Raw genomic sequence first — 25,783 nt, forward strand, 5'->3', positions numbered from 1 at the left:
CCGGGTTTGGAGATTTGTATGGAATTGTTTTTCCGATGGGCAAAAAGCGCATTATTGGAATTCTTATCTTATCGCAATCCGGGGGATTGCTGAGATTGGCTTGTTAGTTGTTATTTTTAGTATGTGAAGCTGAAGATTCAGCTACAATCGCGTTGAGAAGTGTTATCACTAACTACACATTTTGTTTGATGAAGTCAATTAGTCTTTTTCATCATTCATGGAATAAATCACATATAATTTTAAGTCATGTTGGACGCTTCAGATGAGCCGGAGCTGGCCTATCATTGTAGAATACTGTAACTCTAGCCATCTGATATAGGGTATCTCAGCAGCTCATCTAAGCTCAGTAGAGTACAATATCGCAACAACGAAGAGGCGTCCAAAACCTAAGTTTCATCCCAATTACATGAAGCCTCTTGATTACTTCCAAGTACTAGATGTCTCTATACCGCTCTGCTTATTCTTCTGATACTCATCACTCAACGCCGAATATAATGCCTTCACCCTATCAACCTCAGCATTCCAACGCTTCCTCTCATCCGTATCCTCAATCTCTTCAACAAGATCCTTGACACTTTTCGCCGTGAAGAACTTATTCCTCTTATTATACAATGCCCTCTTCCCAACAGCCTCATCACTCTCCCCCTCAGCCCTCACCCGGAACACCTCTTCCAAAATCTCAATATCATACGGAATAGCGAATTGATCACGGCTATCCTCGTATGTAAACAGATAGTATAACTCTTTGAAACCAGACCATGTGATTCCGCTCAAACACAGACTGCAAGGTTCGTGTGTTGCGAAAAAGACACAGTCTTGGCGGGGATTCGGTCGGGATTTAGGATCGGGATATGTTTGAGTGTAGAATGTCTGGATGCAATTTATCTCGCCGTGTAAAAGAGGTGAGGCGCGCTCGTTGTTCGTTGAGACGGTGAAAGGCTTGAGGGTTTGGGACGAGAGGATTGCGGCGCCGAAAACTTTGCTGCCTGAGCGGACGCCATCACTCGTCAAGGGGACGATGTCGCGCTCGACTGTTTGGAGAAGAGCAGCAAGAATCTCTTGGGGTGTTTTGGCTATCATTTTGAGTATGACAAAAAAGTCAAAGTCCATCTGAATTGAGAGGGATACTCGTCGTTAAAGTAGACTTTCTTATCTGATAACTCTTCAAATATCGGGGCTTCCCGATTGAGATATTCAAGGGTCCAGACCCCGGCACGCGGCGGTACCCGCTCTATACGCCGAGTGACATGCCATTGGTAGCTCCAAGTGTCAGTGTGAGACTCGTGAGTGTATAAAGGAAGGATTTTGCTCTGATTCAGCCGTTGATTCAGCCGTTAAATGAGGATTTGCAAGAGTGTGCGTCATGAGTGAGATTGGTAATTCACGCTTTACTGTTTGCAAGCGGTGAATCTGACACCTCCAGCCCCCCACATCATTGTCGATCCGAAACTGCCGGGAGTAAGCATGGCTGAGAGATGAGGTACAAAAGGATGGAGGATCGCCGTCTGAAATGGCTGGACTATCGACTCGACAGCATCCTCTCACTCTCATAACAACAACTACAACCCAATTCATTGACAATGCGTTTCGCTCTCGCTCTATCATGGCTCCCTCTCAACCTGGCCCTCCATATCCCCGAATCTCTCGACCGCCGCACCAAACATAAACCCATCACAGACTGTTCAGCAGAACAAGTCATCGATCTTCTCAAGCTTGAACCCAACACCGAGAAAGGTTACTTTGTCCAAACTTTTGTAGACCCGACTACCGTTCCAGGAACCGATCGATCTGTCAGCACAGCTATTTACTATCTGCTCGAAGGTTCTGCGGGGCAATCTCTTTGGCATAAACTCGACGCCGCGGAAGTTTGGCACTATTACGCGGGTGCACCTCTTGTTCTGTCGCTATCGAAGAATGATGGATCTTGTACAAGGGACCATGTAATGGGCAATGACCTCTTCGGTGGACAGAGACCGCAGGTCGTTGTCAAAGCGGAGGAGTGGCAGAGTGCCCGAAGTCTGGGTGACTGGACTCTTGTTGGGACAACTGGTAAGTGATGAGATGATTTTGAAGGGGTGAAGAGATGAACTAATGTCAATAGTTGCGCCGGGATTCGATCCAGCTGGACAGGTCTTGAAGCCAGAGGGATGGAAACCCAAGTCTTGCAAGAAGCCCAATTGAGGTTCTCTCGTTACCTTTGATTTGCGGCGGGATCACAACGTACGAGAGAACAACTACAATCCATCTAATTGCTCAATAAACACATCTTTAGTTGGTAACAATGATTGATCAATTTGGGTGCAGTAATGCGTCAAGTCTAAGTGAACTAATAAGTATGTACAAGAATTGAACAATGCTACCTAACAGCATGAATGAAAGACAGTTAGGTAGTCGAGAAGCCATAGCCACCTCAACGAGAGAATCTAGAAAGCGCAGGCACAGGTACAGAGACCGACACGCGCGCCTCGTCCTTCCTCTCATCCGACGACGCAACCCTCACCATCTCACAGTCCAAGCCACCATGGGCATCAAATATTTGAGGACTAGATTCATGTGTATCCTTTGCAGAGTAAGTAACGTTTCTAAAAGCCCGGACAAACCATGGTTTTCTTCCTGGTGCTTTCCAGGTCCAGTATTCTTTCATGTCGTAGTTATCTGGCTCAAGCTTACCGCCTGAGAGGCGAACGGTTAAGGAAATCATGAGATTCAGAACTGTGTAGAGAAACATGCCGCTGGTGGAATGTTAGATGAGGAGAGTTCAAGAAAAGAAGTGGACTTACGCAATTATGCCGTAGGCTACGCTGTACGAAAATGGAACAAAGGCAATCACGACGAATGAGGGGAGCGTGTCACCGATATAGCGCCAGTTGATCTCGGTAATTTGACGAGCCATCATGCATCCGACCTATAAATCATCAGTCAAGTTCAAGCATACGTCTGTCTCATAACTTACCAGAATCAGAGCCGGTCCAGTTGCCCACGGCGGCACAGATGAGAAAATGGGCCCAAACACGATAGACAAAAGAAACAAGAAGCCAGTAGTCATCGCTGTGAGACCAGTGCGGCCTCCCTCAGCAATACCAGCGCCGCTCTCAATGAATGCCGTAACAGGCGAACAACCGAACAGCGCACTGATAGAAATACTGATTGCATCGCAGCAATAAGCCAGGGTTGAGCGGGGAAAATCTCCATCTCGATCGTCAACGACGCCGCAGAATCGAACCATGGAGAACATTGTTGCTGTGGCATCAATGATATCAACGCTGGTTTTGTCAGTGAAGGTAAGATGAGAGAACTTAGAAGAACTTACTAAAGGAATGTGAAGAGGGCGAGGGCAAATTGAGTCCCGTGTTGGCCGACGTTCCAGTCGAGAGCATTGAGGGTATGCTTCATGGGGTTGATGGAAGCTACTTTGCGGAAGAGCTCGAAACGGGAGTCTCCTTCTGGTGTGTGAGGGAAGTATGTCACGGCAGTATCGCGTCTGCTCCTATTAGATACTCAGAAAGGCAGCGGATATTGGGGACAACTTACGGCCACGAGAGGATGGATACAAATGCGATGCCAATGACGAAGGCGTATTTGACCCGAAAGGCCATGAGGTACGCCGTCAGTAACCCACCAGCAAATATCGCAGTCCAAAGCTTTTATCAAAGTCAGTATATCTCTCACAATTTCGGGTCACCAACTCACCTTCGGACTGGTCATTATCCCGCCCTCACACATCTGAGTATCCGGATTAATCCTATCAACAGGACATCCAGCAATTGCCAGCGGCGTCGCGTTAAAGCCCCCAGTGATAGCACCAATGCCCGAACCGTACGACAACCCGATTTCTGTAAGAAACAAACCAATGCCTGCTCCCGTTGCAGATTTTATGGTTGACGGGATGAGTTTCACGAGCCATTGCCGCATACCTGTAAGAGCGAGAAAGACAAAGATGAGACCCTCGGTGAAGACTGCTGTTAACGCGACGCCGTAGGGGATACTGCCTGAGCCGTTGTAGCCTACTACTTGAAAGGCGAAGTAGGCGTTGAGGCCCATGCCAGGTCTGTTCCATGTTAGATGGGTGAACGCTTTGGAGATGGTTACTTACGCGAGGGCTATGGGAAGGTTGGTGAAGAGACCAAACACGAGGGTTGCGAGCCCTGCGATGGCTGATGTCGCCGTGACGAGATCTCGCCTCACCTCTGTCATCTCGTTAGTATTCTTCTTGGCGAAGTAAACGTAAACTCACCCTCTTTACATATCGTATAGCTATCAATCTTATCACAATCAATCCTATTCGTCTCATCACAAACACAAGGACCACCCGTCTGCGACAAAATAGAAGCCTACACCTCATCAGCACTCCTCCAACCCTCCCTCACAACCTACTTACATTGACAGCAATGATATACGTCATAGCAGCAAAGGTCGTCGCCCCAGCACGAACTTCTTTCAAGAACGTCGTCCCGTCGATCTCCATGCTCTAAAAGCAGATTAGTAGGAGCGCTTTCTGGCTGGAATGAAACATACGTGACTACTGCCCTCTAGCCTGAAGAACCGGCCAATGAAGGAGGTTGCGACACGCCTGTTGAACCTTGCGGCTAGATCTGCCGCGTGGTTCTTCATGATTGCTTCTAGACTTGTTTGCGAAATTCTTTGTTGCTCAAACAACTTGTTTTCTTCACGTCAAAGAAACACAGCACATGGCTAAGAAGAATGACGGGTGACGTGAGATAATAACGCAGCCAACATTGTTGACACCTCGCTTAGACATTTCACTCTGCATGATTACGTCTCACCATTAAGCCACCAAGCAGTATGTACTGATCAATAAGAATCAAGGCTGCACACCAACTTTGTTTTAGCGGGAGTCACCGAAATCGGTCTCGTGGAAGTGTTACCCGGCCTAGGGGAGGAAAGAAAACTCGAGACCTTGATCCTAAATGACAAAAAGACTTAGGTAACTTTACATAAACTTAGAATATCTACACTAAGTTTAGGATATCTTTTACTGGGTTTATTTTGGCACCGTATATGAAGGTCTTGTGTTTTCTTGCTCCCCGAGGCCCGGGTTGTTGGTGAGGCTGGCTGAGGAACGCTAAAAGCCACGACAACCATGTGGCATGGGTTCTCGTGTAAAAAACCAAAAGTCAAAGTTAAGACGCGTGGTTGCACATTGGTCAGGTACGAGAGCGAGATTAATGGGGTGAGACTTTCGATAGTCTGGCTAAGAGGAAGTCAATCGTGTGATTCTCGTTTCTTTTGTGATTTCTGATACATCATCTCGATCTGCCCATGGTGCAGTGTAAGATTGACGTGGATAAACGTTCAAAATGTCAGTGCAATCAATGCATGTGCCCCCTCAGGTCCGCCAATCCACAGGTCCGTCAATCCAAGGAAATAAAGCATGATCAGATGTACTACCCACAGACCCCTGAGCAGCACTGTTTGCTACCCAAGCCACAAGAGACCCAAGACCCAACAATGCGGAAAAGGCTGCGAGTGTTGAACCCGTGGCATTGGTGTCTTTAGTTCCGGCTGACTTATCGAGATTCTAGGCGCGACTAGACTTGTGTTGGGTTTGGGCTGGGCCATCACGTCCCCGCAAATGGTCTAGACCTTCAAGCCACGATATGCAAAACTGATGCTTTGAGCTACTGCTTTCTCGGCATTGGTGTGAGGTATTTGATCCATGGTACGTGCGCTTCCCTTCCGCTTGAGCCAATTACGGTGTTTTAAAGAGTATCAAGGTTATTTTGAAACAGTGTAGAGTGAGTGTTGCATGTACCTAGCCATCATCATGAGTCGCCGTTAACAATGATCAAACGACGAACTTGAAGGCAACAAATTGTGTTGAGTAATCCCTTTGTGTAATGTCAGAAACATTGGCATGCTGATTGTCAAAGCAAACAATGGCATCTAAGTTATGCTCAGGCAGAGCACTACAAAAAAGGGCGTCCGATAGCCGCAAGCCACTCCAACGCCCAGGCCGCATCGAGACCATGACATGAGGTGATCTGCCCTATTCCCCTGCATGAGCACAGTTAAGCTGAAATCTGTCTCCCCAATCTAAGAGCTTTCTCGGTATCACCGTTTCAATTCGGGTAAATCGTAAGCTATCCGTATTCTTAATCTCACATAGCGCCCTTCGCGTAAACAACCTGCTCCCCTCCGCTGGGAGTACCGCATTCCCCCCCTCGGATCTCCCATTCCGCCAGCCACTTCTCGCTATTAGACTTCCGCAAATCCCGTTCGGAACTGAGGCCTCGACACTCTCCACAAAGACGACAGAGTTCAGCCTTGCATTCGCCAGCTGCAAGCCCTCCGGCCCCTTTCGACCCAATCCCCTGGGTATGTTTCTCTCTTGTTTAATTTCGTATGCAACCCTCGTCCGATTTTCCCCCCTCCCCCCCTGTTCCCTGTTCCCCCTCATTAATTTTGCTTTCGTTGTTGTCTTTCAGCTCAGCATGCATGACACCATGGCGCCGTCCTCATTAACAGAACCAGACGCTGCGGCAGAGTCCTCCACCCGCGGTCGCTTCTACTCCATCCTCCGAAAACCAGCATCGAACCTCGCCCTCCGAATCTCAGACCTTGATAGATATCGCCTCAACATGTGGGAGGTCAGTTGGGCTGCTCCCAAGGAGTCGCGAAAGGAACACCGTGAGAACAAAGCGGCGACCGGCAAATCTGCGACAAAGGCGCGATCGATCTTCAGTCGCGGGTCTAACTCGTCGAGCGAGGCACCGTCGTTTGGGAACTTTTATAATAAGCGAAAGGATGCCGAGAGGGGGAATGATTCTGTATCGTCAACGTCTTCGAAAGCGAGTGCTGTAGCGGGGAATTATGAGTTGGAGGCAGATGAGGCTTCGACCTTTTCGGCGGGCAGTGAGCAGACGACGATTAATATGGCGAGGGTCGTTGATCTCAGCGCAAGGCGAAATGGGCAGATTATGGAGCGCTCTCAAGGTTTGAGACATCGCGCGGTGTTTGCTCGTCCCATACTAATGTTTTAGTAGAGTTATACGTTGAGGATAATACTCTTCTTGAGCCGCCTTCACCAACACTCACATCATCATCTGCGCCGTGGGATACAGAAACTCTTGAGCGAGTCATCATACAGCCGTGGCCTCTCATTCAAGCCTTGAGCGATGACTCGTTTGTCGCGCGAAGTACCGAAGCGACTACATCTCAGCGCACATCCTACGATACACCGTATCTCATCAATTGCGGTGTTACAATCATGGCGACGCCGAGTATCAAGTCTAAGCATCGCGCTCGCTCACCGAGCACTCAGTCAGTCCCAATCATCACTTACAACATCCATTTACTCACCTCATTTAGATCTCAACCTCAACGTCCACAGAGTAGCCGATCACCAACCAAGGCCAAGACCCCACGACGCATGCCATCATCCACGGCCTCACTACGCGTCGAAAGCAGCGATAGTTGGCAGCCTCCAAGTGAATGGGCCTGCACGCCCACTGAGCCCTCTTTCCAATTCCCTGACGAGCCTGTCCCCGAGCCAGAAGCTATCATCCCAAAGGAACTCAACTCGATGCAGTTGGGTGTCAAGCAACTTGCCAAAGAGGACAATATGATCAGGCTTGTACGTCTTGCTGAGTCGCAGGGTGTCAATAATCCGCCGAGTTTATGTCAGGATCTGGAGGTTGAGAAGATGCAGTGGATGCTCTCCGCCATGTTCAACATGGATGGACCGGAGTATTCTGAGATCAATGATGATGATCTTGATGATGAGTCGGCGGATCCACCGAAGAGGATCCTTGCTCTTTATGAAACTCCTGGTAAGTGATCTCACTCACGTACTCATCACACTCAACTAACATCTCACAGCTGTGACTTCATACCTCGCTGCCGTGAATCACAGCAAACAAGTCTACCATCTCTCTGCAGCACCATTATCACCCGCTTCATTTCCCAACATTCACCCAGTCCTCACACCAGTGCGATCACCCTCCGCATTCCCCGTCGCCCCATCTACCATTGAAGCCGTTCACTCACTGCGTCTTCCTCTCGCTATGCCATCACAGGATATCCCCGCTCTCTTACGAAACATTCATCGATGTCTTGAGCCAGGTGGTTCATTGCAACTCACCATCATCGATCCCCTTCCCGTTACTAGCACTCTCGGTCCGCTTCTACGAGCATGGATCGAAGATCATCTTCTCTTCAATCTGGAAGCTAGTTTCCGTTGCACAAACCCAAGCAAGCTACTCCCTCTTTGGCTGAATGGTGCATCTCTACGTGTCGATCCTGATTGTATTGAGACGACACCGTTCTTCGCTATCCCGCTTGACAATAGTCAGCTTCAGTATGTGAGAGAAGGTCACATATCTGAAGAGGGTCTGAGACAAGAACTTCGTAATCTTGTGGGGCGCATGCTCTGGATGGAAGTTTGGAGAGAATACATCGTCGCTGACCGCTGGTGGTGGGAAGATCCTGAGATTCTTCAAGAGTGCATCCAGCATCAGACGACATGGGAATGGAAGCTAATTGAGGCAGTCAAGGAAACCTAATATTTCTTTTTTTGTTGTATATGGTTGTTATATGGTAATTTTAGATAGCATTATACCCTTGGAGTCTTAATGATGATTATAATTGACGGAATCATGCCTATTCCCTGTGTTCCCGTGCCAACCTCTCAATCCCTGGCGCTGCCCAGATTCTTATGCTCCTCCAAACCATCCGTCTGCCTCACAGTCTCCACCAACCTCTCAATCCTTCCACCCTCGTCAACGCTCGCAAAGAGAAAGACCTCATACTTAGATGGAGGTTTGTTGGAAAACTCGGCTGTGACAAAATGGCGCTCGGCGAGTTGGTTGCCTTCTCGAAGGAAATGCGTCACTTGTACTTTGATAGCTGTCGTAACCTGTCGCAGATGTTGAATGTGTTCAACAAACTCGGGAAATTCGACACATTTTCCGTCCACAATTGACGTATAGTCTTGAGTGAAGAGACCTTCGAGATCGGCTCGGGTGGTTTCTGGTTCGCCGATGAAGATACTCTCAAAGCCTTTTTCGTACTTGTCGCGAGAAGATGTCCAGTCAACATGGGATGGTGTAGATGTCATTGTGTGATATTGAAAGAGCTTCTCAAGAATACAGATGCCGATTGTGATGTGATGAAGATGTGGTGAAGATGTGGTTGGGAATAGACTGCGTTGATGTCTCTTATGTATACACGTCGCCGCGGACTCATCTCCGAGCCCCGCGGACCTCCGGCGTCATCATGCGAATCCCAAAAAGCATGAGGTGGAGACTGGGACAAGAACTTGAACAGCTCATAATAGCTATCAATAAGTAAGAAGAACCGGAATACCCCTATCCAATCCTAAAAAATGCATCAAACGACGAAAACTGGTGTTGTTGTCGCGCCTACGCGCCTCCGTTGGCCACGCTACCCGGTAGCGAATTGATCTATTCATTAAACAGAATATGCATGTGTTCATCAACAAAGTCATTTGTCTCCTCTTTATGACAAGGGAAATGAGAATAATCTCACTCGCGTATTTTGAACCTGAAAAGTGTTTTGTTTCTGTATTACTTTATGATCCAATTCACTAGTACCACAAAATCTTGAGGACCTGCGCGACGAGATGCAATACTTCAAGTCAAGAAACCAAAAGCAAGGCCCACAGACTACAGCTTCGTGTAGGTATGTATCAAATTAATTACCTTATACAAGGCATTCGATCTAAATGTTCTAAACATGTTGAGATTTCATTTGGAAGAAATGCTCACTTGAACGTGGCGTTAGAGTAGCACAAAACAGCGGGCTCAGCGAGGAGATCAAGGGCAGCCGATAAGAAATCCCTGCCAATAGGATTACTTCCAGCGCACTAAAGTTAGCTCCTTCGAAGTCTCGCACTAACATAATCAGCTCCACCTTCACTCAAATCAAGCGTGCAGTCGTTCAACCACTACATACTCCCCTCATCTCTAAATGCTTCTCTACAATTCTTTGCCTCAATTCCATCATAGAAAGAGAAAAAGTCCAGCAAGACAGCCAGCGAAGATGCGCGTATTAGGTCTTCTCGGTGGCACAACCTACAACGCAACCCTCCTCTACTACAAACAAATAAACGCCTACGTCCAACACCGTCTCGGCGGTGGCCACTCCTCCAAACTCCTCCTCCACTCCTTCGACCACGCTGAGCTCTTTAGTTTCTTCCAAGCAGGCAACTACAACGAAGTATCCCGCCAAATTTGCACCGCAGCGAAGAATCTCAAGTCCATCGGCGCAGAAGCCATCGTTCTCTGCGTAAACACGAATCATCGCTGGGCAGAAGATGTTGAAAACGCAACGGGTCTTCCGCTGCTCCATATCATTGACTTTACGGGGGATGCTATTGTAAGAAAAGGGTTAAAGAAAGTTGCGTTGTTGGGGACAAAGATTAGCATGGAGCAGGACTTTTTGAAGGGGAGGTTGGAGAGAAGGTTTGGGGTTGAAGTCCTTGTTCCGAAGGGGGAGGAGACGAGAAAGAGGATGGATCGTGTGATTTTCGAAGAGCTTTCGTGTAACAAGGTATTGCCTCAGTCAAGGGAGTTTTACCTGGATCAGATTAAGGACTTGTACGGGAGGGGTGCTGAAGGGGTCATCTTGGGCTGTACAGAGTTGCAGATGATACTGAAGCCCGAGGACATCGATGTGCCGATGTTTGATACTGTCGAGTTACATGCGAAAGGCGCTGCGAAATGGCAGCTAGAGGAGTAACAATGATCATGGTTTCTTGGTCATCTGATATAATATAGTGAAGTTCTGCCTTATCAAAACAACAAATTGAAAATAAATACTTAGTTCTCATGTTTGTTCATCATACTTCCGGCCGTAATATAGTCTACTCTAAAAAGTTCCTCCCGCAACAGATTCTGCGCTAATAATCACCGTGCCTGGATATCTTGGATCTCTCATTTGTTAAGAATAGCAGACCAGTCGTACTTCTTTGCCCATTCCTCCCAGCTCGTCATGGGGCAGTCAATACCAGCCTGTCAAGTCAGCAGTTTTTCGAAATTACCAGAACAAAACACATACCTCTCGGATATCCTTCGCCTTCAGCAACTTCATGCCGCCATCGTAGCCAGGATCAGAAGTATATGAAAACATATACCCTGTCTCGATACCCGCATCGCGATCAGGTGTAGCAGCTGTCATCTCGTCTGGCGTCACCTGGCGGTACTTGACGGGGACGTTGTTGATGCGGCCCCAAGTCTCGATCCACTCCGGCCATGTGCAGGTTGTGCCTTCAGCCATGTAGGCTTTACCAGGAGGCATTTGGTACACGGCGTAGGTGAAGTTGCCTAGGTCTCCTACTGGGTCGAGATGAGGAACGAGAGCGTCGGGGGAGGTCGTGAAGGACATTTCAAAGGTCCCATCAGAGAGCTACTTCTTATCAATGCCAGCCCATGGCAAACGTGGATGAACCTACCTTGTTCATATAAGAGTCGGGCAGAATGTTGAAGCTTGTATAGAAGTATCCGGTGTGAATGCACGACATCTTGGCCGCAAGCTCAGGATACTTCTCATCAACATACGCCGGAAAAACATCCGCCTTGCCATCAAAATGATACAACTCCTTGAACTTGCCTCCACTGCACTTCTCAGCCTGACTCAGCGTCGAGACCAAAAACCCATTATTATCCAGCGTATCAACCACTGTAGCAGCCGCATCGACAATATTCTTGCCCTGCTGCACCTCGACATTATACGCAAACTTGCGACACGAAATACCCTCCTTGGCAGCCTGCTCCCGACAATCCGGTCGGAAAAACGGCTCCCAGTAGTTCGTCACGCTGAAGATGACGTTTGCTCCAGTAAAGGCGCTCTTGAGAGTCGAGACGTCATTGAGATCGACAGCCACGACTTCGGCTCCCGCCGATGACAGGGCCTGGGCGGAGGGTGAGGCGGTGTTGCGGGTCAAGCCACGCACTTTGAAGCCCGCCTTGAGAAAGCGACGGGCGACGGAGCCGCCCTGGTTGCCTGTGGCGCCAACCACGCAGATGAGTTTATCGTTGGCCATTGCTTTTGTTTGTTTGTCTTGTTGGTTCTGTAATGGAAAGAGGAGAAAGGGGGAGAAATTCGGTGAGGGTTTATTTCCTTAGCCCACTTGGCTTTAGTTGGTGCTGCTTGAGTCTGGGCCCCCCTCTAAAAGACGGAGATGCATTCCTAGATCGATGTGACTAAACCCAATCGAGCCCATCCTCGCGTGTTTCCCCAATCGTACCACGGCCTTGGAATTCCCAATTTTCTGGTCTGCTCTCTTTATCTTTTCTCCGTCTGTTCCGCGCTTTTCCCCACGTGGCTGATCATCTTTTCCCTCCCTCATACTCCGCTCGAAGCTTGACATGACTACGGTTTCACATTCCTAATAGTGCTTATTTGAGCCAGCTCTGCTGCTATACTTACCTTACCCTGCCACTATGGGTTCTGAACACGATTCCAAACCAAAGACTTCTTCGTCGCCCGTAGCGTCAGGGTCTCCTCCACCCGTTACCACTCTGTCGGGTCAAGATCCTGGCGAGACTCGCCGATCGCCCGCAGATGACGAGGACCAACAGCCAGAAGAGCATGCGCCGCTCCAGGTCGATGTACGCTCTGACTCACTGACACATAACTTAATTTATCGTATTGATCATTTTTAGGAGGATGAAATAGCCGGCGATGATGCAGACTCTACTTATGGCTCTGACCGAGGCTCAGTCTACACTGCTTCCGCCACGTCATCAATCTACGACTACCAGTATGAAAATGGCCGTCGCTACCACGCTTTTCGCGAGGGCCAATATGTCCTTCCAAACGACGACCAGGAACAGCAACGTCTAGATCTCCAGCATCACATCTGGCGCTTGCTCCTCGGCGGCGCCTTGCACACCGCGCCATTACCTAACCCAGACTCACCCGAGGAATACCGCATCCTGGATCTCGGCTGCGGCACTGGCATCTGGGCCATAGAAATGGCAGACGAGTACCCCAATGCAACAGTCGCAGGCGTAGACCTCTCTCCGATCCAGCCGGACTGGGTACCCGGTAACTGCATGTTTCACGTTGACGACTACGAAGATGAGTGGACGTACCGCGAGAGTGAGAGGTTTGACTACATCCATGGCCGCGCGCTCAGCGGCACGAGTGCAGACTGGATGAGGTTTTACAAGCAGGCGCTCAACCATCTGAAGCCAGGCGGGTATATGGAGATGCAGGAGTATGATGCGTGGATCTTCAGCGACGACGATAGTTGTGATAGGGCGCCGTGGACGATGGAGTGGGTTAACAAGCTTGATGAGGCGAGTAAGATGTTTGGGAAGCAGATCAATGTGGCCAAGTATCATAAGCAGTGGATGATTGATGCTGGGTTCGAAGATGTCGTTGAGAGAGTTTACAGAGTAAGGTTTCATCTCACCGTTACATCGCTGGTTACTGACTTTGGTAGATACCCATTGGTCCCTGGGCGAAAGACCCGACGCTGAAGGAGCTGGGAAAGTTTGAACTGACGCATATGCAAATGTCGGTTGAGTCGCATACACCAGCTTTGTTCACGCGTGTGTGGAATTATTCACATGATCAGGTTATGGTGTTGATGGAGGGTGTGAAGAGGGAGTTTCGAAGTCGTGAGTTGAGATTGATTACGAGTTATCGATTCATCACTGGGCGAAAGCCAGCAGAGGCTTAGTTATGGGAAGATGTGCTGGTTGCATCGAGCATGGAAAGAGCTTTACGATTACGAAGCATGGATAGCTAAGCGGGCGTTTGGATATAGGAGGAAATTGACTCTCTTTCGATGAGTTGGAAGGAATAAGCCTCTGTGTATAACTACGGCTTGACTGCTGTCTATAATGTTAAGCTGCAGCCTGTGAACACAGATGAGCTTAACCCTATAGGCAGCAGTTAACTGCATAATTATATACAGAGGCTCAACCCCTCCGTTTCATTGAACTTTGTTGTTTTATTGCTACGAGACCTGAGGACTATGAGTGATCTGGACTACCTACATTGGTCTTGTAGTGAAGTCAAGATTCCAATTTGATCTTGACTTATTCTGCCTCACAGCTCAGAAGGTTGATCAAGAGCGTGAGATATCAACTTCTTGTACCCCTCAACAGCTTTCTGCAGATCCGAAACCCTCAAGTGCTCATGCGCAGAGTGCGCTTCGAGAATCGAGCCAGGTCCGTACAGATATCTCTTATGGCTCCCCTTTAGTCTGGGGATGTCTGTCCCATAGTTCAAGACTACAGTCTCAAAGCCTATCCGATGTCAGTTACAGTTTCGTAGCCTTGCATTCTCACTTACCGTCAACATCATAGTCTGTAGGCACTGGTCCGATACCATACGAGAACTCAACAACAAGGCTCGGATCACTCTCCTCAACTACCCGACGAATCAAGTCCCTGATACCCTCTGGAGTTCCACCGGCAACTCTGACTCCTCCGGTGGCATAAGCGTTCGCCGGGATAACATTACCAGCAACACCACCTTCAATCCTACCCACGTTGAGAGTAGTGTTCCCAAACTCTTTACTCCCAGGTAACTCAACCTTCTGAAGAGCCGCTAATCCACGAACAAGGCTGTCAATCGCATTGCTTCCCGTCTCAGGGTATCCAGAATGACCAGCCTTTCCATTGGCTTTGATGGTGAAACCCAATCCACCTTTGTGACCTCGAGCAAGTTTGAGCTCTGTTGGTTCACCAAAAATGACAGACTCCCAGGATAGACCTAGGTCATTGACATTGCCCATTCCGGGTCCGCCCGTCTCTTCGCCCACCACGAATAAAAGGGCCACATCACCTTCGCTGACTTTCTTCTTCTCAAATAGTTCCTCAACAGCAATGATCTGTGCCGCGACACTGCCCTTTGCATCGACTGTTCCTCGACCCCAAATCTCATCACCTCGTCGTTCATAAGGCCAGAACGGCGGGACAGTGTCAATGTGAGACGTCACGAGGACTCTTGTGTTTCTCGTGTTGTTGTAGTAAGCCAAAATGTTATCGCGGTTCTTGGCGACTGATTGGGCCTCAACAGTGAAACCTGCATCTTGGAGGTATGCCTTGAGAAAGTCGGTGACGTGTTTCTCTGAACCGGTGATTGAGGGACGTTCGACAAGTGACTTATGAAGATCGAGAAGAGGTGACGACTCTAGTGATTCATGAGAGAACGGGAACTGGACGTTTCCCAGGTTGAACGCTGCCGCCGCAGCGGCACTGAAGACGATACTGTTGAGCTTCATTGTTGATAACAGCCTGCAGATAACAAAGAGGGGTAAAAGATATGAACCCGTCCAAATTCGGCCCCGTGTATCTTGATATAACGTTGATCGTCACAAATTGATAAGCAATCGCGAAAAGCCAATCAATTTCCTCTTTTATCGTTGTACAGATGTCACCATTGACGGGCAGTATTTCCTCATCTGCCAAAAGCGGGGGAGACTCAACTTCGGATCCGAGATGGCAACACCTTTTATAGAAATACTCGCATTAGTCCTTGGGGTAGTATTGATTCAGAGATAGTCTTGGAGATAACAGCTGGAGTCAATGGGTTGCGCGATTATATCCCTCCCGCACGCCAAGATGAGGAATGCCGATCCCGGATGTCGACATATCGTGGGGTGAGGAGTAGGATACACAAGTGAGGTGGCCAAGATTTATATGTCTATGGGTGTACCTTGATAGATTCTGCGAAGGTGAGAGAGGATCATCACGAAAATGGCTTCTTCTGGTATCTCCAAAGGCCACGGAACCTTGGATGAGAAGACTCATCATGTTGTTCCCGACTCTTCATCTGGCGAACCGCCAGTCAAGCAACACTACAACACCGTCACCCGCGGAGAGTCTGTCCCCACTTCAGGTGATATAGACGATAACATTGTCGGTTATGATGGAACGCTTATGGGAGCGCGGACTCGGTTGAGTAGTCAGCAAGAGAAGAAGTTGCTGCGACGAATTGATTGGCATCTCATTCCTTTGCTTTCGGTCATGTATATGGTCAAGTCAATTGATGCTTCCAATGTAAGTGCAGTGCTCTATTTGGTGTTGCGGTGTTAATGTAGTAGGTCTCGAATGCTCGAATCATGGATCGTGGAACGCCGAGGAATATCATGACTGAGCTGAACATCTCAGCTGATGACTACAACTTTGTCACTATGGCATACTACGTCTGTCTACAAACCCGGATCGTATGACTATCACTAAGTAGCTTGTAGATCCCGTATATCTTGGCAGAGACGCCTTCAAACCTTTTGGTAAAGCGCCTCAAACCATCAGTTTGGCAAGCGAGAATCATGGTTGGTTTCCCCATCTTATCCCTGATTCACCCGTCTCACTGTCTGAACAGATATCATGGGGCATAGTTCTCGTCTGTCACGCTGCAGTGACGAATGCCGCTGGATTGTATACAGTCCGCGCTTTTCTCGGTCTCTTCGAGGCAGGACTCTGGCCTGGTATGCTTCTGCAGTTATGCTACTGGTACCGCCCCGACGAAATGGCATCACGCATCGTTCTTGTCACTATCCTCGGTAACTTCAGTGCTGTCGTTAGCGGTGTTCTGGCCTTTGCATTCAACGGTGTCCATGCGCAGGGGTTGTCGGGATGGAAATGGTATGCACCCAACAACATGTCTCTGGCTAGACTGACTCAACTCTCAGGCTAATATTAACAGAGGGAGTATTCACTATACTCCTTGGTATCTATGCGTATATCTTCATGCCTGACTGTGAGTTCGCACCACTGACACAGCACTACATACTGACATTGGAAACAGTCCCGGATACAGCTCGTTGGATGTCCGAAGAAGAAAAGGCATTTGTTCAAGCTAGACTCCCCATCAACGCCCCCAGAGCCGCTGAGAAGGACTTTGACTGGACAGAATTCTGGAATACTCTCAAAGACCACAAACTCTGGTTATTTCTTCTCTGCTGGGCATTTTATACTATCGGCACGACGGGGCTGAACTTTTATCAGCCGACGGTCATTGCGAACTTGGGATTCACGTAAGTCTACACAAAGGTGTTTTGAGGTGTAACCAAAGCTGACATTGGTTCATCGCAGTGGTATCGCGGAAGCCCAGCTGCTTAACATCCCTCCAGCCATCTTTGCCTGTGTGCTCACGATAGTATTTGGATGGGTCGCCAACACCGGTCGTTTCCCTTTACCTCTGATTCCCTTGAGCTTCATGATAATCATAGAAGCTTGTTACGTTGTGTTGTACACCTTCCCCAACACAGGCGGTGTGTATGCAGCTACTGTAATAGCAGGAGGTTTCTCAATCGCCTGGTAAGTCAAAGCAAACCCTCCTCAACATCTGCTAACAGACAAGGTACACCATGATGTGGCCATGGAGAGTCCAAACCACAGACGGAGCAACCGGTTCAGCCTTTGCCATTGCGTTTGCCAATAGCTACGGCCAGATTGGAGGCGCAGTTGGATCACAGCTGTTCAATTCGCGCTTTGCACCGAGGTATACTACATCTTTTGGGATCGCGATGGGATTTATTGGTATGGCTATTATCATGAATGTGATCACTTGGTCGTTTACTTGGAAAGTTGATGTTGCGACGAGGCGGCTTAAGAGGGCGAGAGATGCTGCTGCGAAGAGGAATGAGGCTATTTTGGATGATGTTGATATTCATGCCAAGACTTAGGCTCTGGTATCGACATGTCCCGCTTCATCTCCCCACGAGTGACTCCGTCAAGGAAGCCAGATTGCAATCATGAGCTTGTTAGCCTATTTATATTCACACCACTCTTATTTGCATCATTACACAAGACTCTTCTCAAAAACCCTGTATTCTGTCGGTCCAGCGAGCAAATTCACCAAATCAGGATAATCATCCGCAAAATCCCCCAACTTGACAAGCTCATACCCCATCCTGGTATACCACCCCAACAACCTCGCTTTTCCCTCATGATGAAATGTCATCGGCACAAGAATCTCTAGCTGCATCGTCGTACACCCTCTTCGTCTGCATTCATCCTCCGCAAAGACTGCTAATTGTCGCCCTGCGCCAGTGCCTTGGTACTGTGGATCGAGTGCCAACATGCCGAACTCTCCGAGGGTGGATGTTATGAGTTTAATGAAAACGCAGCCGATGGGTTCGTCATTTGGTTGTAGGTACGCTACCGCGAGTTGGCCGTTGCTTAGAAATTTGGTGATCTCGGCGGTGGAGGTTCGTTGGTATGATGGGATGAAGATATCTGACTCGGCTTTCATGTAGGCGATGTTGACGATGTCAGTTAGTGTTGAGACGAGGGTTTTATCCTCCGCATCAGAAGTTGGGGGTATTCTGACGACGATTTGCGGCTTCGTCATGTTGGGGTTTGAAGTTGATTGCAACGCCTGTCCGATAAAGGAAGAATGCAGGAGTTTATAAGGCTTCGGCAGTTGTAGTGAGAACTATAATCTCACATGTCAGACTTTGTCTCACGTAAAACAGCGCAGGTGGAGAACCGCTTTGGCGGCCCGTCTGATATTACGCTTTTGGGGAATTCTGTACGGCAGCTGAGTGCTAGCTCTTTAAAAACAAGAGTCCTGATAAATGTTCTAGCCTCTTATAATTTTTAAATACTAGTAGAATGGCAATAATTGAACCCAGAATCGATAGTTCCTCCGGTACCACCATTATTCCTTGCATAATAATTAGCGCTTGGTTCATACTCACGGTAGCAGACATCCTGACTTCAAATTCGAGAGATCGAGTCAATGGAGAAATGTGACCAGATGAAGAGCTCGAGACATAGACGTATTCTATTTTTCCTGCTTCCCCTCTGTCTGGAATAGTTGGACCTATGCGACCAATGGTTTCTGATTTGGCTCTCTGGTGGGGGATCCCTACTGTTTGTATCTGCATGTCAGCATGAGGCACGGTGACCTAAGGACATCCCCGCCACAAATTCTGACATTCCCTTTACTCTTGCAATATCTTCCACGACAAAATGTCTTCTCTAGAATGGCTTTTGGATCTATGCACCGTCGCAAAAGCCACCGGAAGAAATGTCGTCACTGACCATACACCTCTGGAACATCAGCTTCCGCCAAGCAAAGACCCATGGTATTCTGCGCCTGATGGCTGGGAGAATAGACAACCCGGCGATGTTCTCCGCATTCGTTCCGCATCAAACCTCACCTCTATCGTAGATGGCTCCGGCGCTGTATATCACATCCTTTACCGCTCAACAGACTCACGGGGTCATCCATCATGGGCTGTCACTACGCTCTTCATTTCAACCTCGCTTTACCAATCTCCATCCAGAAAAGCAGCGATTCTCTCATATCAGTTCGCGTATAACACATGCAACGTCGACTCATGCCCGTCATACGCTTTATCTGGTGTGATGGCGAAAAGCGAACCGAATCTTGGTATCAAATCAAGTACTTCTTTGATCACTGAAATGCTCTCGTTTGGCTGGATCATCAACACTCCGGATCACCTAGGGCCAAAGGCTGCGTTTGGCACAAGCGTTCAAGCAGGCCATGCGACCCTCGACGCCTTGCGCGCTGTTCATAATCTTCTTAGTTTGGGAGATAATTCAGACTTCAGCACTACGATATGGGGATATAGCGGTGGCTCAATCGCGACGTTCTCTGCGGCTGAGCTACAACCATCCTATGCACCGGAGCTCAATATCTCAGCAGCTGTTGTCGGCGGTCTCGTGGATGACATATCCGCTGCATTGGACAAGATCAACAAAAGTCCGATCGCTGGAACTCTGATTGCCCTCTTGTTAGGAATTACAGCGCAATATCCTGAAGAACGAGCTTACCTGGAAAGCTGTCTTGTCCCGGAGAAGAGAGACGACTTCATGGCAGCAGTGAACACCGAAGTCACTCAAAATGTGGGCAAATACTCGGGACAAGATATTTATCCTTTCTTCAAAGGTGGAGGTGCAGATTTAAGAGCTCCGACTCTACAAGAACTCTACGATAAGCAGGCAAAGCTGGGATACAGAGACACGCCCACGATACCCATGTTTCTGTACAAGGCTATACAGGATCAGTTCTGCACTATAGACCTTACCGATGCGACGGTAGATAGACTCTGTGAGAAAGGAGCGGAGATTACGTTTGAGCGGAATACAGTGGGGAGCCACGTTTCTGAGATTGAGAACGGAAAGCCAAGAGCGTTTGGGTTTCTGCGGAGTATCTTTGATGAGTCATACGAGTGTCCTGCATCGAAGCGGAATGTGATGGATGTCACGGTTGATGTCTCTTTGCAGGATAAGTGAGCGTGCTTGGACTATGGTCCTCATCTACATCAAATCTCATGAAGGTGCAATCCTTCCCTTCTCCATAGGCAAATCCGTCCCCCTCCAAACTCTTACATCCTCTCCAGGTTCACATGTTCTCGCAGCCCAATTCTCGACTCTTTCAACCCCCCACATAATAGTAAACAGATTGACAAGCATTGGGTCTACGTCAGATGCCTTTGCACTTAGAAACAGACCCTCGCAGTCTAAACTACATATGAAAAGAGGATCTGCTTTCCGACATGCAGCTGCCCACGAAAAGCAGGTTCTGGCTTCCCATAATTCTTTGTGGGCCGTGAAGTAGATGCCGCCGTGGCATTCAGCCCATTTTTGTTTGAGAGTGAGATAGACTCCGATGGTGGATGTTGCCATTAGCCATATCCGACGGACACTCTCTGACAATACCCATGAGCGCCACTTTCGAGGTAGTGGATCACCGTCGAAGATAGAGTCTAGAATGATGCCGTTGGCAGAGGCTGCAGCAGCGGAGCTATCGCCACCGTTGCATGGCAGGCCAACATCCGGATCACAAAGAGCGGCTTCCCAGAGTTGACGCGTCCATGAGAGGAGAGTCTGTATCTGCTGTTCAGCGCTGGCTCGCGCACCAATAGAGGGTGAGAACAGTGCGAGTACAAGATGGACGAATAGAGCTTGTGTTCGAGAGAGGTGCTCACGAATGCCGAGCGTCGCTTCAGGACCAGTAAGGTCAGGGCAATATGCCTTGAGTAATGAGGCTGCTTTCGAAGCTAGTAATTCATCGATAACCGTCTTGTTTGCAGGTGTTTTGGAGTTGTGAAGGACGATACAGGTGAAGGCGTCCTGAATTGCTGGTGGCAGCCCAGCATCGGCGTAGAGCTGGTTGTGTATGAACGGGCTATGCGAATTTGTAACCCACTCTGTGAAGAACTCGTGAATTCCGTGGACATAGTTCATACAGACAGAGTTGGGAAAGGATGGGGTAGTGAAGGGAATATGTCGAATGGCCCACGCGTCAGGTCTGAGGAAGAAGTCGACAGCATCCTTCTGGCTCGAGATTGTCTCACTGCTTGTCGCGGGCGAGTCGTCTGGCAGCTCAGCAGCGGGGAGAGCGCCCCAATTACTTAAACTGGCCGCCCACTGATTGAGGTCAATCAGGCCATTGTTTGGTGTTGAGAAAGGGATTTGCATCAGACTCGGTGGCCCAACACTGAGCCTGTCCTGATTCTCTCCGCCATTTTCCGCGCCTGGTGCTGACGAGTGCAGCCTCTTCCGCTTGGTAGGCGGATATCGGCACTCAACGTCTCGATCATTGCAGCGCCCGCAAACAGGTTGAGCTTTGTCGCATTTCCGTTTTCCGTTCGTGCACGCGTAGCACGCTTTGAGCTTTGTCGCAGAACCCATTGCGATTATGTTGTTACGGAAAGATTGCGGGTTTCTGTTGTTGGCTGCGGGGGAGATTCAGGGCGGTAAAAATAACGTTAGCGACCTTTGTCAGCTACTACGCGGAAATTGCGGGGTTTTGGTGGAATACCAGCGTAGATAAGCTTATCGCTTTCTATGCGAAGCCTGGAAATTTAGCGCTTTCGGAGCAGAAGACGGGTTTCTGGCGGGTTTCAATAGATTCATTCGCAGACTTCCGATGTGTTAAGATTATGTTATGCTCCTGGTTGCGACATATAGAAGGGGTGAAGGGCTTATATATAATGTATTAGCATCCAGCTCTCGTGGATTTCAAGTCCAAATCACATCGTTAATTCAGTAGCTTTTAAATACCTTACAACAACTTTCCAATATGCCTTCCGCAGCAGAGACAAGGCCCGAGGAAAACCCCTGGGAGAATGCCGAGGCACCTACCAACGGCAGCAACCTCATCACCAAAATCCATCGCGAGTCATACGAGGCAATCTCGCCATCTCGTCCTGAGCTCTCCCAGGCCGGCCATACTGTCCTCGTCGCTGGAGCCTCCACTGGAATTGGCTTCAGCATCGCCGAGTCTTTCGCCTCAGCCTCTGCGACCCGTCTCATCATCACCGGCCGGCGCAAAGATACCTTGAACAACGCTGCTGACAAGATCAAGACGAAGTACTCCAGCGTCGAAGTCATCCCGATTATCAATGACTTTGCTGATGAGAATGCCACGCGAGAGTTCTGGAAGAAACTTGCGGAAGATGGTGTCTTTGTTGATGTTCTCGTTTTGAGTGCTGCGAAAATGTGGTTGCCCAACACTATTCTTGGACTTGGGCATGAGACCTTCAAGGATGGCCTTGGAGTGAACCTTACTGCTCCATATCTGTGGATTAGTTTGTTTCATAAGCAGCGAGAAATCGACCCTTCACGAAAGCTGGTAAGTCCATAAGCGCTCATGACATATTTTGTTCTATAATCTTACACCGACCAGGTCCTCCTCAACTTATCCAGCATTGCAATCCATCTAACTCAGCTCTCTGTTCCAATTCCCCTATACTCAATCACCAAAAGCGCTGGGACAATGATGATGCAGCACATTGCCATGACTGTGCCATCCAGCGAGATGCAGGTCATTAGTTTCGAGCCTGGGCTTCACTATACTGAATCGTTCGAGCGTTTCACCGATGAAAACAGTTTCAAGTGGGATGACAGTATGTATTGATCCTCAGAAGCCTTTCCCATACTGACTAATATGCAGTCAAACTGCCTGGCGATTTTGCTGTTTGGGCAGCGTCTGAAGAAGCCGAGTTTCTACATGGGCGTTTTATCTGGGCGAAATGGGATGTCGATGAACTCAAGAATGGACCCCTCCGGAAGAAGATCGAAAGTGACGTTTCGCTTTTCAGAGTTGGCGTCAAGGGATACTAAGGCAGAAGTGGTTTATCGAGTGAACTTTGGAAAGTGTTTTGAAGCGTGGGAATCGCTGGCCTTGATAATATGTTGGTAAACTAGAATGAGTGTATCGAAATAGCCTTACATAACAGTATCCAAACCAACCAAGACCGTCTGGGTAATTACTATCTCCCAGCCTCGGGTCTCCAAGAGGAGTGATGGGTATCACAACACGGGCAGTAGTGCAATTGGTAAGGCTCCTCGAACTCAGGAAAGCCTAATAAAAAGACGCGTGTGCACGTTCTGCACTTATATTCCCTGACCCTTTCACATGTCCTATTTGTAAGTCGAATAATGTCAGCAGCGATCTCCGGATTATCGCGCATCATTCCACAGAACGTGTCTTGGGTCATCAGCTTGCCGAGCCTCTTTAATGTAATCTCCACAGCAATATCACGTAAACCCCTATCCCCCGATGGCGTAATTGTATATGCCAGGGCGATTGCATCTGGAAAGCTATCCATCTCCCATCCCGCTTCAATACTAGTCCGATACTTCATCGCAGCCAGTCTCTTCAACGCCTCGATGTCATATTTATCAGCGATTTGATACACTTTGGCATGGAACATCATAGCTGATGAGTCGGCGGGGGACTCGTAATCAAAACAGTAGAGGAAAAGTGTCATTGCCTTGACAACAGCGGGTTCGAAATCCATAATTTCTATCACTCGCTCAGAACTCTCCTGTGGCTTGTTAGCTTTGGCTCACTATCACGGAGAAGAGGTGCTTCTCAAACCTTCCACGGCCCATCGAGCTGCTTTTTGAAGTATTCGGAGTGGCAAAAAAGGATAAGACTGTGGACTGCAAAACATCGACCTCCGCATTTTATGACCGCGTCTGAAAGGCTTGTATTGTTGAAATACCTGTTCTGTCAACAACAGGCTCATCGGACTGGTGATATGGAGACATACTTCTTCAAACAGGTGCCAAACTCTTCATGTGGCGGTGACTGCATCTCTGTGCCAGGGGACGATTGAGTCTGATGTATTTAGGGCAGAATATATGGTTGAAGTCAAGAAAAGAAGAAAGAAATAAGGGGGAGAGGGCAGCGGAACGCTTCTCATTCTTATGTCGAGGCATAATGGTAGGCCTCCCGCAGAAACTTCAGCCACACGTTGAGGTCACTGCGGGGTCACTGATCAACTCGACATTTCATGCGACAAAAAGAACTTCTTCATTGAGAACTAAGCGGACTACCATTTGGCTGAATAGGATTACTCACCAATGCTCTGGGGGATATGAATAAACTGAACTGCCACATAAGCTCTCCAGTAAAAGCAAAATAATATTCTGTGTTGCCACGAAGGGCATATGGGAGTCGCCCAGGTTCATAGATGCTGCGATTTATAACCAATTTATTCATAAAATCTTCTATGTATTTCTCATCCGGTGGATAATCGGATGCGCAACCTCATCTTGACCATTCAATCTGCAGTTGTTCCTCAGGCTATTGCAATAAATCCATGATACGCCGTCCGTCCGCTTGCTTCACAACACTGTTTGGATCCTGTCTGAAATAGTAAAGCCATCCTTCGAAAGGATACAACGGCTGCGGTCCCCAAGCACAGACGGGACAGTGAACTGGTCTTGGACCGTGCAAGAAACTGACATCATCAGGCAGAGAATCTATTCTCAATGTGAACTTAGTCTTGCACATATAACATCTCAATGTGTGGGTTTCTCCTTCGTCTGACCGAAACGTTATAACCTTCAACTATCAACGAATCAGCAATTGTTCCCCTAATTCTCATACGTGTAACTGACAAGGTCGGCTGAAAAATCACCATTCATCGATAGACTCTCCTTGAATGACTCTTCGCCCATTAGCTGGTGAAGCTTCCAATAAGACCTATTCATGACGATATCTCGGAGGCCTCGGTCTCCTGGTGGCGTAGTGGTATACACCGTGGTGATCGCATCCGCTAAATCACTTGTGTACTCAGTGGTCACTTCGGCATTCTCAACAACGTGTCTGAAGCTGTTCAGAGATAGCTTTTTGAGTGTTTCGATGCCATATTTATCCCCTATCTGGTAGACCTTGGCGTGGAAGATCATAGGGGGCATGTTGGGAGGGACGTCGTAGTTGAAAGAATAAACAAAACGAAGCATAGCCTCGACAACATCTTTATCAAAGTCGGTGATCTCTATGATTTTTTCTTTCCTCTCCTTCATTCGGTCAGCTTGTGTTGCCAGTTGGGAGGTAATGACTCACCTTCCACGGTCCGGTGAGTTGCCTTTTGAAGTAGTCAGAATGACAGAAGAGAACAAGGCTATGGGCTGCTAATTCCTGGCCCTCACATCGAATCACGACGTCTGAAAGGCATTTGTTGTTGTAGTATCTGTACGCGTTAGTGAGTCAGTCAATACGGTACAGAGCAGAAGCAGCATATACTCTTGCAGGGAGGCGCCGAACGCTTCGATAGACTTGGGATCCATTGTTGGCGGGAAATAAGCGATTGAATGTTTTGGGGAGGGTCCTTCGGGTTAGCTGGTAACTGTAGTATTTATATTCTTTTGATTGGTATGACGCGAAACGCTAATCAAGTGTGATGGTGTATAACTCTAGATATTAAACTCGTGCGGTCAATATTACAGGTCCAATAGTCGTTGTGACAAAGATCCAAATAGTCAACTCTAAGTGGTACACTGCACTGCATTTCTCGGTCTCTGGCCAAACAGCCTTTCGAGTGAATAAAGTCAAAATGGTACGGCAC

At 48.4% G+C, this 25,783-nt stretch overlaps 16 protein-coding genes; 7 read left to right on the forward strand and 9 right to left on the reverse strand.

Moving 5' to 3' along the window:
* Positions 1-420: 420 nt before the first annotated feature.
* On the reverse strand, positions 421-1,080 carry FFUJ_10368 (uncharacterized protein; the record flags this gene model as incomplete). Its single annotated transcript, XM_023569143.1, has 1 exon — positions 421-1,080. One exon carries the CDS (start codon positions 1,078-1,080, stop codon positions 421-423), a length of 660 nt encoding a protein of 219 aa, XP_023436398.1.
* Positions 1,081-1,580: 500 nt separating this feature from the next.
* FFUJ_10369 (uncharacterized protein) lies at positions 1,581-2,181 on the forward strand (the record flags this gene model as incomplete). XM_023569144.1 has 2 exons in its annotated part: positions 1,581-2,049; positions 2,102-2,181. 2 exons carry the CDS (start codon positions 1,581-1,583, stop codon positions 2,179-2,181), a joined length of 549 nt encoding a protein of 182 aa, XP_023436399.1.
* A 229-nt stretch (positions 2,182-2,410) lies between these two features.
* Positions 2,411-4,611, reverse strand: FFUJ_10370 (related to purine transporter azgA; the record flags this gene model as incomplete). XM_023569145.1 has 10 exons in its annotated part: positions 2,411-2,732; positions 2,781-2,905; positions 2,954-3,263; positions 3,311-3,481; positions 3,532-3,641; positions 3,691-4,048; positions 4,094-4,187; positions 4,235-4,331; positions 4,379-4,468; positions 4,516-4,611. The coding sequence occupies 10 exons, from the start codon at positions 4,609-4,611 to the stop codon at positions 2,411-2,413; spliced, it is 1,773 nt and encodes a 590-aa protein (XP_023436400.1).
* A 1,853-nt stretch (positions 4,612-6,464) lies between these two features.
* FFUJ_14903 (uncharacterized protein) lies at positions 6,465-8,522 on the forward strand (the record flags this gene model as incomplete). XM_023569146.1 has 4 exons in its annotated part: positions 6,465-6,954; positions 7,005-7,281; positions 7,330-7,790; positions 7,840-8,522. 4 exons carry the CDS (start codon positions 6,465-6,467, stop codon positions 8,520-8,522), a joined length of 1,911 nt encoding a protein of 636 aa, XP_023437192.1.
* A 125-nt stretch (positions 8,523-8,647) lies between these two features.
* FFUJ_10371 (uncharacterized protein) lies at positions 8,648-9,076 on the reverse strand (the record flags this gene model as incomplete). The annotated part of the gene is made up of 1 exon (XM_023569147.1): positions 8,648-9,076. The coding sequence occupies one exon, from the start codon at positions 9,074-9,076 to the stop codon at positions 8,648-8,650; it is 429 nt and encodes a 142-aa protein (XP_023436401.1).
* A 944-nt stretch (positions 9,077-10,020) lies between these two features.
* Positions 10,021-10,719, forward strand: FFUJ_10372 (uncharacterized protein; the record flags this gene model as incomplete). The annotated part of the gene is made up of 1 exon (XM_023569148.1): positions 10,021-10,719. The coding sequence occupies one exon, from the start codon at positions 10,021-10,023 to the stop codon at positions 10,717-10,719; it is 699 nt and encodes a 232-aa protein (XP_023436402.1).
* Positions 10,720-10,913: 194 nt separating this feature from the next.
* FFUJ_10373 (related to nitrogen metabolic regulation protein nmr) lies at positions 10,914-12,022 on the reverse strand (the record flags this gene model as incomplete). XM_023569149.1 has 3 exons in its annotated part: positions 10,914-10,991; positions 11,038-11,385; positions 11,432-12,022. The coding sequence occupies 3 exons, from the start codon at positions 12,020-12,022 to the stop codon at positions 10,914-10,916; spliced, it is 1,017 nt and encodes a 338-aa protein (XP_023436403.1).
* Positions 12,023-12,422: 400 nt separating this feature from the next.
* Positions 12,423-13,669, forward strand: FFUJ_10374 (methyltransferase; the record flags this gene model as incomplete). XM_023569150.1 has 3 exons in its annotated part: positions 12,423-12,590; positions 12,645-13,382; positions 13,430-13,669. The coding sequence occupies 3 exons, from the start codon at positions 12,423-12,425 to the stop codon at positions 13,667-13,669; spliced, it is 1,146 nt and encodes a 381-aa protein (XP_023436404.1).
* A 371-nt stretch (positions 13,670-14,040) lies between these two features.
* On the reverse strand, positions 14,041-15,220 carry FFUJ_10375 (related to diaminopropionate ammonia-lyase; the record flags this gene model as incomplete). XM_023569151.1 has 2 exons in its annotated part: positions 14,041-14,240; positions 14,287-15,220. 2 exons carry the CDS (start codon positions 15,218-15,220, stop codon positions 14,041-14,043), a joined length of 1,134 nt encoding a protein of 377 aa, XP_023436405.1.
* Positions 15,221-15,695: 475 nt separating this feature from the next.
* On the forward strand, positions 15,696-17,629 carry FFUJ_10376 (related to putative tartrate transporter; the record flags this gene model as incomplete). XM_023569153.1 has 8 exons in its annotated part: positions 15,696-15,998; positions 16,043-16,144; positions 16,193-16,273; positions 16,324-16,586; positions 16,634-16,701; positions 16,750-16,978; positions 17,037-17,261; positions 17,305-17,629. The coding sequence occupies 8 exons, from the start codon at positions 15,696-15,698 to the stop codon at positions 17,627-17,629; spliced, it is 1,596 nt and encodes a 531-aa protein (XP_023436406.1).
* Positions 17,630-17,745: 116 nt separating this feature from the next.
* On the reverse strand, positions 17,746-18,297 carry FFUJ_10377 (uncharacterized protein; the record flags this gene model as incomplete). Its single annotated transcript, XM_023569154.1, has 1 exon — positions 17,746-18,297. The coding sequence occupies one exon, from the start codon at positions 18,295-18,297 to the stop codon at positions 17,746-17,748; it is 552 nt and encodes a 183-aa protein (XP_023436407.1).
* Positions 18,298-18,920: 623 nt separating this feature from the next.
* Positions 18,921-20,210, forward strand: FFUJ_10378 (related to lipase 1; the record flags this gene model as incomplete). The annotated part of the gene is made up of 1 exon (XM_023569155.1): positions 18,921-20,210. The coding sequence occupies one exon, from the start codon at positions 18,921-18,923 to the stop codon at positions 20,208-20,210; it is 1,290 nt and encodes a 429-aa protein (XP_023436408.1).
* A 36-nt stretch (positions 20,211-20,246) lies between these two features.
* FFUJ_10379 (uncharacterized protein) lies at positions 20,247-21,611 on the reverse strand (the record flags this gene model as incomplete). The annotated part of the gene is made up of 1 exon (XM_023569156.1): positions 20,247-21,611. One exon carries the CDS (start codon positions 21,609-21,611, stop codon positions 20,247-20,249), a length of 1,365 nt encoding a protein of 454 aa, XP_023436409.1.
* Positions 21,612-22,002: 391 nt separating this feature from the next.
* FFUJ_10380 (related to peroxisomal short-chain alcohol dehydrogenase) lies at positions 22,003-23,045 on the forward strand (the record flags this gene model as incomplete). XM_023569157.1 has 3 exons in its annotated part: positions 22,003-22,554; positions 22,609-22,828; positions 22,876-23,045. The coding sequence occupies 3 exons, from the start codon at positions 22,003-22,005 to the stop codon at positions 23,043-23,045; spliced, it is 942 nt and encodes a 313-aa protein (XP_023436410.1).
* A 149-nt stretch (positions 23,046-23,194) lies between these two features.
* On the reverse strand, positions 23,195-23,725 carry FFUJ_10381 (uncharacterized protein; the record flags this gene model as incomplete). Its single annotated transcript, XM_023569158.1, has 1 exon — positions 23,195-23,725. The coding sequence occupies one exon, from the start codon at positions 23,723-23,725 to the stop codon at positions 23,195-23,197; it is 531 nt and encodes a 176-aa protein (XP_023436411.1).
* A 791-nt stretch (positions 23,726-24,516) lies between these two features.
* FFUJ_10382 (uncharacterized protein) lies at positions 24,517-25,505 on the reverse strand (the record flags this gene model as incomplete). XM_023569159.1 has 4 exons in its annotated part: positions 24,517-24,783; positions 24,834-25,235; positions 25,282-25,408; positions 25,462-25,505. The coding sequence occupies 4 exons, from the start codon at positions 25,503-25,505 to the stop codon at positions 24,517-24,519; spliced, it is 840 nt and encodes a 279-aa protein (XP_023436412.1).
* Positions 25,506-25,783: the final 278 nt, after the last annotated feature.

This window comes from Fusarium fujikuroi, chromosome FFUJ_chr10, assembly GCF_900079805.1.
Source record: "Fusarium fujikuroi IMI 58289 draft genome, chromosome FFUJ_chr10".
NCBI classification, from domain to species: Eukaryota; Fungi; Ascomycota; class Sordariomycetes; order Hypocreales; family Nectriaceae; genus Fusarium; species Fusarium fujikuroi.